This window comes from Capsicum annuum, chromosome 1 (assembly GCF_002878395.1).
Source record: "Capsicum annuum cultivar UCD-10X-F1 chromosome 1, UCD10Xv1.1, whole genome shotgun sequence".
NCBI classification, from domain to species: domain Eukaryota; kingdom Viridiplantae; phylum Streptophyta; class Magnoliopsida; order Solanales; family Solanaceae; genus Capsicum; species Capsicum annuum.
Window position 1 is genome coordinate 132,542,333 of NC_061111.1, and position 11,394 is coordinate 132,553,726.

Sequence of the window (11,394 nt, forward strand, 5' to 3'; positions counted from 1 at the left end):
TTTCGTGAAGTTTTTACTTGATTTTTACTGTTGCAGCTAATGATATCAACAAAGTTTTTGATCTTTGCTTGAAGAATAATAATACTGAAAAATTTTTAAACGTCTCTTCTCATCTCACAAGTGTTATATGATAAGCTTGAATAGATTTAAAGCTCATCATAAACATATCTTCCTGATAAAGTAGTCACTTATGAATGAAAAGGGAATTGATTTTGAAGAAAACTGCGTGTTTATAATTTATTATGTAAGATGAGCAATCAAATTGGTAATATTTCTCAATTTTGTTTTTGAGACCTCATCGTATGTTCTCCTGAGCATACATGTGTGTTGTTAACCATAATTTTCCTTATATAAATATAATTATAGATTCTTTTGATTAGAGTTATCAATATGGGTCGGCCCAATTCATTCTGGTTAGTTCGCACAAAACTTTGGAGTTTGACAAATTAGGTCAGGCTGGCCCACCAAAATAATGGGCTAGAAAACACCAAGTTCAAACCATCACCCTGTGGGCTGCGGGCCTCACGGGTCAGTCCACTTTTTTTAAAAAGGGCAAAATTCAAAAATAGCATACTTATCCTCTTAATTATGAATTTCACAGCAATAGTTTCATAATTACATAATATAATAAGTTGTATTTTATATATTTGCAAACTATTGCTATAAAAATACAAATACATATGATTTTACTGTCCTTATGATCGATATGTATTTTGTATTTTTGCAAACTGTTGCTAAAAAAATACAAATACATACAAATACATATGCTACAAAATGTAATTTGATAAAAGTGTTGCTATTTTTTGTAATTTAATACTTAAGTATGTTACTTTTTGTATTTTTTTCCTTTAAAAAAATACTCCTATTACTACTATAGCATCAGAATCATCACTCAGCATTGGAGGACGTGTTTTCACCAAATATAGAAGTTGCATCCATCATGAAAATGTTCAAATACTTGTCACTACTCAAAACTGATTGCACGGTTTCTGTCAAATTGGTAATATTCTATGTATATGTAAAATATTATTAGTTCTTGAATTTTATTATTTCTTAATGTTTAATTAATTAATATTGTATATAAATTATAGATGAAAATAATTACTGCTATATAGAAAGGTGAAGCAAGGGACAACCAAGGGCAATGTAGTAAATTTACCCTAACAAATATCCTATTTCTCTGGCTCTAGAACCATCCGTTTTTCTCATACTCAGTCCACACACAAACAATCGTATACTATTTCATTTTTCTCCTTGTATACACGTATCACTTTTTCCTCTTCTTTGTTTCTCGACGTTCTTTTCTAGATCCATTTGATTTGATTATCTCCAAAAGTTACAACTTACGCCTACAAATTCTTCAACGTGGAATTGGGTTTTGGCTAGCTATATTTAAGCTTGATTTTACTCTATTCAAGGTAATTTTGTGGTTTAGATAAAATCACAATTGAAAACCCTAAATCGATCGAAGTCAGTGGCTATTCAAAATCCTGTAAGTTGTTCATTTCTTGGTGCTTCAAGTTGAATTTCAAGTAATTTAATGTAAAGTTTGTTGGTTTTGAAGGGTATTTTGTTTCTGTGTCTTAAGAGAAAAAAATCAAAAAAATTTGAAAAAAAACTCTCAACTGTTTTAACTTTCTATGTGTGATTTGCGGAAAGCTAGGTCTAGGAATTTTGTTTGAGTCATATTTGAAAATTAATACTGGTAGTTCTTTGTGTGATTTGAAAATTTATTGTTTGGGTGAACTTTTGCCTTCTAGGTGTTTGTGGAAATTCTCCAACGATGCAACCTCTTTCAATAACAATTTTCTTGTGTAGGTTAAAGCTCTGTTGCAATTGTCGCTATAGAGTCTGAAGGTATTTACAACTTCTTCGTTCACATGCAATTGTGACCCCCATAAACTTAAAAGTCCTGTATTTTGATCATTGATAGATTGGTTTAGTGAAATATTGGTAGTTTAGGGATTCAACAAAGTGGAAATTAACTACAATTAAGATGTGGGTAATTTGAGATCTTGTACTAATTTGGTTTTTCTAGGATTTAAGTTAGTGGCAATTTAGTAATACTTGGGGACTAGGAAACTGAGTTTTTGTACTGATGTGGGTAGTCTACTAAATTAAAAAATTGAGATTTTGGATTTAAGGACATGTTGTGCTCCCTCCATCGCAAAATAAGTGTTACCTTAACCAAAAATCATGTGCATTAAGAAATCAACAAGTACAATGTGTAGTTTACAAAACTATTAAGGGTATAGTTGAAAAAATGTACTAAGTTTTGTCTTGAATTCCTAAGCTAACATTTATTTTGTGATGGAGGGAGTATGTCTCTTCTTTTAAAAAAAAATTGTTTTAATTGAATATTGATTGGTTCATAGACTAGGTTCTAGCATCATGGGACTGGATAAAACCTCTGATAAACCTTTATTCCCTGCAACCTAAATATTGCAAAATAGACCCTATATGAGCAGGTAGCTGTTGGAGCTATGAATGGTCAGTTTATTGATGTGGCAAAGGTAAATACAAATTTCCAGTTATCGTGAACTAAAATTTTGTTCCCTCTTTGAGGTTCACTTGGGAGATGTACATGGTTTTCCCGTTTAGTTTATTTTAGAATTTTTTGAGTTGCAAAAGTCATGTAAATAGAAGTTTAATCAAATGATCGCAGATTCTTCTTATCTCAATATGTTTCCTTAATAAAGATTCCTAGATAGCAAAAATCAACAGTTTATACAGTACAATAATGTAAAATGTATCATACCGTACCCGAGAGCATAGCTATGATTGGACTATGTGTAATTTGAAGAGAAATATTCTGGCACAATTTAATATTTAAAGGATGTCACACAACAACAAATTGCCATTGTTTATCCAAATCTAAAAAAAATAGTTATTTGACTGTTATTTCCTATAAAGGTGTAGATTTACACTTACAATTACTCAACTATGTGGTTAAATTTACTTAGTTATGAAGTAAATGTGACCATGTAGTCAACCATATTCACCAAGATGCATTAGCCATTTTTCATATCATGTTCTCTCTTCATTTGATTCATATGTGTTAGAGATTGTCTTATGAAGCTCTCGCCGCTTTATGATTATGTGGAAAATCATTTGAAATTTTTGTTGTGGAAACTTCTGCAGGACTGCATAAAGGTTTTGCAAAGAAAGTTTCAAGGAAGAAAAAGGGTTGGTCAGTTCTCTTTGATCTATAAATATGTATGCTTATGGTCTTGATTTTTTGTTGCTTGCATTTTCTTCACCTGTGGCCAGCAACTTGAATCACTATGTTGGTACAACTTATATCAGAATAATAGAATTATTATTGTCAAGCTGAATGAATTTCATGGAAGCAAAGTGAAATTGATCACACTAATATGCAACCTTATCCCATAACATCGAAATTGGGATAAACGGAGAACATTTTATCACTTATGGGATAGGGTTGTATATTAGTGCGATCAGTTTCACTTTGCTTCCATGAAAATTTGGAATGTTTCGAGTTTGCGTGTATGTCACAGGAGCAAGAAAGAAAGGAAAAAAGATAAACTCCCAAAATTTCCTAGTTCTGGTTCGAAAAATCTGCTTAATTCAAATACTATGAGCAATTCTCAAATATTTCATCAGCTCATCCAAGGAGAATCTCCTGTACAAGCCAAAATCAAATTTCTCTTATTTTGCAGACCTTGCATTGGCATCTCCGAAAGATTACCACATTGAGGGACAAGGCTCATTGCTTCAAAAAAGAATCATGTTCTTATCTTTACTATCAAAGATAACTGCTTAGCAACTCATTAAATATCCTGATTAGATTTGAGCCTTCTGGTTATCTCATTTTTCTCTGATCTATTCACCTTATGTCGGTGCCTTCAGAAATGTCCTTATGCCTGGTGACCCTTACATGAAATGAAGAAATCATAAGAAGAGTGTTAAAGAAAGCAATTTGTCTTCTGATATGTGCCTCTTTTTTTATTCTCTGAAAAACCTTAGTACCCACATATTCTTGCGTGTGTTAGTGGATGATTGAAGATTAGAAAGGAATAATTTATTCCAGGGACAGTCATCTAAACTAAATATCCTCAATTAAGCTTTTAAGCTAGAGCATAGATCAAATTAAACCATGATTTTACTTAATAGCTACTCAAGGTTGATGTATCAATTTGGTGTTGATATTCGGTCAATAGTAAGGGAATGGAAGCTCAAGGTTACACGAGCCATTATTTATGTACATATCTAGTAAAACTAAATAAATGAATGATCACAATGAGTTGATTTTGACACTTTACCCAATAAAGTTTCAATCTTTATCTGATTCTGATAAATCAGAAGCTTACCCATTTTATTTCACTCTATATTCTTTTCATTTACATAGAATTTTTCTGTATTTTTTATCTTAGTTTAAAGCTCGGATTAGTGTCATTATGTTATATTATTAGTGTTCAACATTATTGTTCTTTTGGGTTGGAAGGCGACTTTCTTTTGGTTCTTTATACTTTTGCTTGTTATGGGAAAGTACATGATTTTAATGTGAATCTTAATAACTCGATTGGTTGGCTATTCGATATATGACGAATCTTAATAGCTCGGTTAGTTGATGGCCCCTTTGTTGGTGAGGTCATATAAGATGAATCTTAATATCTCGGTTGGTTTATGATGCCAACTTTCACCTTTTTGGTGAGCGCATATAAGGTGAATCTTAATAGCTCGGTGAGTTGATTGCCTTGATGAGGGTTCCATTTCCCACCTTGTAGTCCTCTCTCCTCATTTTCCCTTCCAGAAAAAGAAAAATTATAGTTTTATCTATTTTGTACTATTTTTGTACATCTTACTAAATGACCCCTAAGTGTTTACTGAAATATGAATATTATGAATGTATTTAAGTAGTATTGATTAAGTGGGAATGAATCTATGTGTAAGCATATATATTATACTCCCTTTCGTTTCAAGTTGATTGTGGTCTTTTGGCATGACAAAGAGTTTATGCAAGAAAAAAATTGAATCTTGCCATCATAAATTAAAGATATATTGATTGTATTCAATCTTTTTTTTTTAATTTTATGATTTTAAACATATTATGCACAAAGTTAGAATTAAAGAGTTGTCAAAAATGAAAAATAACATTTAAAAAAAAAATTAGAAAGGAAAGTAGGACAAAAAATTCAAATAGAGGGAGTGCTTTTATTTTCTATTATTTGATAAGTATCTTCCTTCAATGATTAGATATATTTTTTCTTTTTGGCTAAATGATTAGATCTATTTGTATTATTTATAATAGTTAAAACCAACTTATGGTAGTTTTAAAATGAAGTTTTTGTTGTTTTTTATGGAGTTAGCTGCTTTATAAGGAGAATGACTGGCTATTGCATGCACCAAATTAGTTAGTATCAGACTAATTTAATGAGTCATTAAGCGACCAAGCATGTAATGAGAAGTTATTATTAATTAAAATCACCCTTTAGAGTAGGCGGTGAGCTAAATTCAGCACATTTACCATTCCACTGTACCTGATGCTAACTCTAAAGCTGCTGCTTTTCTTTTCTGGCACTAACTTGTCCACTGTAAGAACTCCCCAGTAGTATGATGGCAATAACATTACGTCATCTGGGGCTTATTCTATATGACTATATCTCAGTTGCCTGCATCATGTGCTCATTTTATTTGCTCTTGGTAACTGCAATCAAGAGACAAAAAAGATATGCTATATGTTGTCTCTTACTCTTGGACAATGGTTAATGGTGTTAAGAGCAAGTTTCTATGCTAAATCGTGTTCAGAGTATTACTGAAAAATGTATGATACTTTAGGGATAACTGACAGGATATATGATTTCAACTTGATTGATGTTGAGGTGTCTCATTGTTACTGACTTCAGGGGGTGAAAGAGTGTGTAAATCAAGCTGAAATTGGTTTTATGATGTCTCCAATCTACCATCCAGCGATGAAGATTGTCAGACCTATCAGGAAAAAACTGAAAGTAAAGATAGTGTTCAACATCTTGGGACCTATGTTGAACCCAGCAAGAGTGTCATTTGCTGTCATAGGTGTATAGAAAGATGACCTGGTATGTTTTTTAGTTTGGTTACACTAATACCATACATTCTATGAATGTGAATTTAAGAATGTTGTAACACAATTTTTTAAACTCGGGTGCTAATTTTCTGGTGTTATCTCTCTTTTGTCCTATGGTTCTTGCTTCCTAAACCCGTTATTGTGTTCTTCTTAGTGCTACATTTATTTGATGAATGAAACATCTCTTATTATCCATAAAATGGCTAAAGCAGTACAGAGATTTGGCATGAAAAGAGCATTGGTTGTTCACTCGGAAGGCCTAGATGAGACGAGTCCTCTTGGTATGGTCCTTTTCCATGCCTCTAATATATCTATTGTGTTCAGAAATTTCATTCATGATCTTTTTATTGTTGACTTTGCTTGTTTATTTTGAGTAATTACATCTGGGCACTTACATCCTATTACGTATGATAGTTCGTTTCACAGGCCGTGGATTAGTCCTTGATGTCACACCAGATAATATTGAGAAGTTCTTCTTTGATTCATGTAAGTAACCATTTAATATCAGGATCAGTTAGAACTTCTTTTTTTATTTTAAATTGTTTTTGGGTGCAAGATTTCTTAATCGTATTGCTTCGCACAGATAACCAATGAATGGCGCTCTAAATATATATTGCAGAACTCTGCACTAAAGATTGTTCCATTATGTTTGATGTTTTTTTAGTAGTTATTTAACATTTTCTCTTTGAAATTTTTTTTTGACATGATTATCCTTCAATAGTGAACTTTGGCATCCCTCGCTGCACTCTTGAAAGTTTGCGAGGTGAAAGTCTAGAGTACAATGCAGAGATGCTCAGACATATGCTCTCAGGAGAAAAAGGGTTGATTGTTGATGCATTTGTAAGTTTCTTCAATAGGTTGTTAGGAGAAATAGACATATCTTGTTTCCATTTTCAATAGATTCTTTTCACCTCGAAGTTCTTACGTTATCTATCAAATAACTCCACAGGCGCTAAATGCATCAGCTGCTCTCTTGGTAAGGGTGGAAGAGATTTGTCATGATTGCCCTTTCAACTGAAAATAAGTTGAGTTTCATTAATGGATCTGAAGCTACACCTTTCGATGATTCTCTAGATTTGCAAGCCTAGAGAAGATGTAATCATATAATCATATCTTGGATTTTAAATTCAATATCAAAGAAGATCCGCAAACAGTGTGATCTACTAAAAAACATCTAAGGATCTCTCGATCAATTTGGAGTAGAGGTTTGATCAATTTAATAGAGCAAAGCTATAGCACCTACAACAAGAACTTTACAGGTTAACACAAGGCAATAATTGTATTACAGACGACCAGTGGCAGTTTGGAAATTCTATCTTTATATAAGGGCAAAATAATAATTGAAGTCATCAGTGATAAAAAAAAGAACTCTAGAAGTATCCAGATTTGATTAGTACCGCATGGATCCGGATGAGGCGTACTTCATAAAATCCTGAAAGGCTCTTGGTGCACAAGTTGCCTTTACTTTTTCAGCACATTGTAGGTGGTGTCTTACTGGTACTCCTCTTCAGGCATGTCACAAAAATTGCATGTTATTCTTCTATTCATTCACTTCACAGAAAAATTTGTAATTGAGATCATTGTTATGGTTTGCGCTAATTGTAATAATTACTTATTGCTGCAAAATAATTTGGAAGACCTTTATAGTCTTTTATGTTTCTTGTATATTGAGCCATGGTGTAACTGGGCATGGTAAGTTCAGGTGAATTGATTCTATTCATTTTGCCAATTCGGGCCCCTTTTTATCGGTTAAAAGGTTTGTGTAACACAACAGAGGTGTTCTGTTTTCCTGTTTGCTCATAATTTAGGTGGAGCATGTTAATACAGAGGTCATACGAAAATGGTGATCAAAGAGATCTAAAGTTGATCAAGGCTATTTTGAGGCCACTGATGTTGATTCCTTAATTTGTGTATTAGTGAATCCAAATGATATTCAGAGTCTGCTTCATAGAGTAACTTTTCTATTTTTTCGTTGATAGAGAAAACAACTAACAATAACATATCCAATATAATTTGACAAATTAATATGAGAAGGATAGAGTATCTTTATTAATCCTTATGAAATTCTAATAATTTGTATATCTTGAATAGAAGAAATAGGTAACTTGAAGGCTAGGGTATATGATGATCAACGTGAAGCCAATTGCCATAAAACTATTGTGTTTGGATGGGTTCTCTGAACCTCAGTTGTTCTCATGTAATTAAACAAAATTTGTTTCATTTAATCAAATTTATTTTATGTGGTAGTTGTGTTTCAGGGTTTAGATATTTTTGTTGACTTGTTCTTATTGTTACTTCTGCTGCAGAGGAAAAAGAGAGGCTAATGCATTTGATTTTTCTGGATTAAAAGAGATGGTGGAAAAAGCTTTATTTTTTTGTGAAAAGTTTTGATCGAATTGTTGTTGTCATAGTTCATTCTGTTGATTTGGAGATGTTCTTCGCATTAAATTAAAAATAAGAGGGATTTGAGGGAATAATCTCGAATTTACATATGGCTTCATTGGAGCATTTTTCTAAAGTTGCAAATATTACCCAGCTTACTGGCATAGATACAGTAAGACTAATTGGGGTGATTGTTAAAGCTGCTAGCACTGCCCAGATGCACAAGACAAATTGCAGGCAGTTTGCACAGCATCTTAAGTTAATTGGGAACTTATTGGAGCAGCTTAAGATTACTGAACTTAAGAGGTATCCGAAAATCGATAGCCATTGGAACACCTTGAAGATGCATTAATGAGGTCTTATATATTGGTCAAGAGCTACCAGGACAGGAGTTATCTTTATCTATCGGCGATCGGGTGGAACATTGTATATCAGTTTCGCAGGGCTCAAAATGAGATTGACCAATACTTGAAGATTATTCCTCTTATCACTTTGGTGGATAATGCACGAGTCAGGGTATGGTGACCTTGCACTTTTTGTCCATAGTGTTTTCCTTTCAGCTTTATATATGCTTTCATTATCTGTTTGTTTCATTGCTCTTCCATCTTAAGATCTACATCCGTTCTTTCTCTTTTTTGTTGGTGACATGGTAAAGATATATTCGAGTTTGATAAGTTCGTGTTTTGAAGCCAAAATAGTTGGTCAATGTTCAACTGTTGCTTAGGTAGCCTTGCTGGACTTTTGGAAAGTGAAGCTACTTTAGATTTTCTTTTTCATTTTTTGGATAATGATGGTGTCTGGCTAGTTTTAATTAGGTACCTGCTATCTCTGACCAGTGCACATCTATCTGGTAACTCTTCCCATGTAGGCTTAGGCTGATGGGAAACAATCACTTGATTTTTTTTCCACCAGGATCCTTATCCTGATATCCAAGGTTTCACACAAACTTCATTGATCACTTAACCACATCCTAAACCCTTGACTATTTATATTTTATTACAATGATGAATGGGCAGTAGTATTGTTTCGCCATTTCAACCATTTAGGTAGAATCATTTTCCTCTTAACGGTGAGAACTTATTATTACCTTCGAGTTGGAGAAAATTACATTGGTTATAACACAGTGCATTTGTTACGATAAGATTAACCTGTTGTTTAAACCTAATATTTTTGTTCTACTATCAACTTAAGATTGTTTAAGCTTATTTGACTACAATCTCTCACAACTGGAAAGAGCATATACATACATACGCTTTGTGTTCACAATAACTCATATCTATTTATCTTCCAAGTTCATACATCTTGCTTTCCATATATTGATAGGAAAGATTGAAATATATTGAAATGGACCAACGGGAATACACACTGGTAGTTGAAGACATAAAGGTGCAAGAAGTGATTATGAAACCAGAGCCTTCTAAAGATAATACAATCATATTAACAAAAAATAATATGTTTTATATATTTATGTTTTGCAAGTTAAAATTCTAATCAATATCAATTTAGCTTATCTTACATACTAAAAAGATCCTTGAAAAAATAGTACTTTTGATAGCTCTTGTGTTGGTCTTCTTTAAATAAAAGTCTTATCATAGTCTGTACTGCATGAAATTCCAACACATCATTCAAAGTTAACACCAAAATGTGAATCATGGTTGAAACACCAAAATGTGAATCGTGGTTGAAAAGATGAAAAGAATATGTTCTTTACTCAGATTTTAAGCTTTTAAACTAATTTGATCATTAAATTTAATTTAATAGGTGTTTGATCGTAAATGGTCAAGAGATTGATTACAACAGGAAAAATCATCTGCTATTGTAGAATTTATAAATAGTATATGAACAAATGTAAATAAGTAACTGTCACTATGATATGTGAATGTAATGCGAGCATCCAACCGTATGGTATTTCCATGGTTGTATAAAACATACATTTGAGATCTTGTGATATGTTGATGATAGTGATGTTGTTGTATGTTGAAATATATTTATTTAATATAATATGCAATAGTTAGTTTATATTGATCTTCATATGCAACTTCATAGAAAAATTATGCGTTGGGCTCATGCAAAGCACAGGCATATCTATCTAGTATTTACTAGACAATATTATATAGTGTTGCTACTTGCTAATCAAGTCTCCAGTACTCCAAAAAATAATTCTAATAGCGAAATTAAATAATTTTTATATGATATCCTTCGAACTAAATAAAAATATTAATAAGCAATCTAAATATTTAATGAATAACAATATAATTGATAATTAAAGACATTAACCTAATCTTATTTCAATATATCAAAATAAAACACAAAAAATGTCAATATTATATTTATTAAAAATAAAAATGAACTCCTCAAGAAAAACTTTTATAGCACTTATCTTCATCAAGCATCTCTAAATCAGCTTTTGATAAAGTTGTCTCAAAATCTTCATTTTCATCTATAATTTATATACAATATTAATTAATTAAATATTAAGAAATAATAAAATTCAAGAACTAATAATATTTTACATATACACTCTAGCGGATCCAGGATTCGAAGTCTCAGGGTGCCAAGTAGACTCGTCGATTCAATCAACCGGAGACTCTAAATCCTGGATTCGCCTCCAAGGGCAGAACCAACTTGTGGCCAAAGTGTTCATCTTAATTAATCTTCTTCGTCAGAAAAATGTACTATTTATATATAGTTAAAATTATTATTTTTATATATATATAGTAGATGTTGAACCCCCTTCAATTAGTTCGTGTATTTTTTTCTTTCGATTTTAAACCCTCTCTAATAAAAATTCTGACTCTGTCGCTATCTCTCAACAGGAAGTGGTTAAAAGAAGGAATACTTCAGCTTTTTATCTATTTATTTTTTAAAAAAAAATTATGACTTTCGTAATTTGGCCTCAATTTTGTGTGCAAAGTTTTATTATAATAGTTAATAATTAAAGTTCATTA

The 11,394-nt window shown here is 32.0% G+C and overlaps 1 protein-coding gene across 4 annotated transcripts; it reads left to right on the forward strand.

The window, feature by feature from the left end:
• The first annotated feature begins 1,301 nt into the window (after positions 1–1,301).
• Positions 1,302–7,713, forward strand: LOC107879465 (anthranilate phosphoribosyltransferase, chloroplastic-like). 4 transcript variants are annotated; one of them, XR_007052534.1, is made up of 7 exons: positions 1,302–1,492; positions 1,819–3,190; positions 5,868–6,056; positions 6,277–6,345; positions 6,479–6,550; positions 6,786–6,904; positions 7,014–7,713. XR_007052534.1 is itself a non-coding variant. In XM_047407411.1 (7 exons), the coding sequence occupies exons 4-7, from the start codon at positions 6,234–6,236 to the stop codon at positions 7,080–7,082; spliced, it is 372 nt and encodes a 123-aa protein (XP_047263367.1). In that variant the 5' UTR covers positions 1,302–1,492; positions 1,819–1,857; positions 3,142–3,190; positions 5,868–6,233; the 3' UTR covers positions 7,083–7,713. The 4 variants fall into 4 exon arrangements, 3 of the variants coding, with proteins under 3 accessions (XP_047263367.1, XP_047263369.1, XP_016581986.1); XM_047407411.1 differs by having other exon boundaries at positions 1,819–1,857; positions 3,142–3,190; positions 5,868–6,345; XM_047407413.1 differs by having other exon boundaries at positions 1,819–1,857; positions 3,142–3,186; positions 5,868–6,345.
• The last annotated feature ends 3,681 nt before the right edge of the window (positions 7,714–11,394 follow it).

Bases quoted from the DNA above. Each gene is read 5' to 3' on its own strand.
- LOC107879465 (XM_047407411.1), top strand. From the start codon at position 6,234: ATGAATGAAACATCTCTTATTATCCATAAAATGGCTAAAGCAGTACAG. The intron at 6,551-6,785 runs GTAAGTAACCAT...ATCCTTCAATAG, and splicing joins GAAGTTCTTCTTTGATTCAT to TGAACTTTGGCATCCCTCGC. The intron at 6,905-7,013 runs GTAAGTTTCTTC...ATAACTCCACAG, and splicing joins GGTTGATTGTTGATGCATTT to GCGCTAAATGCATCAGCTGC.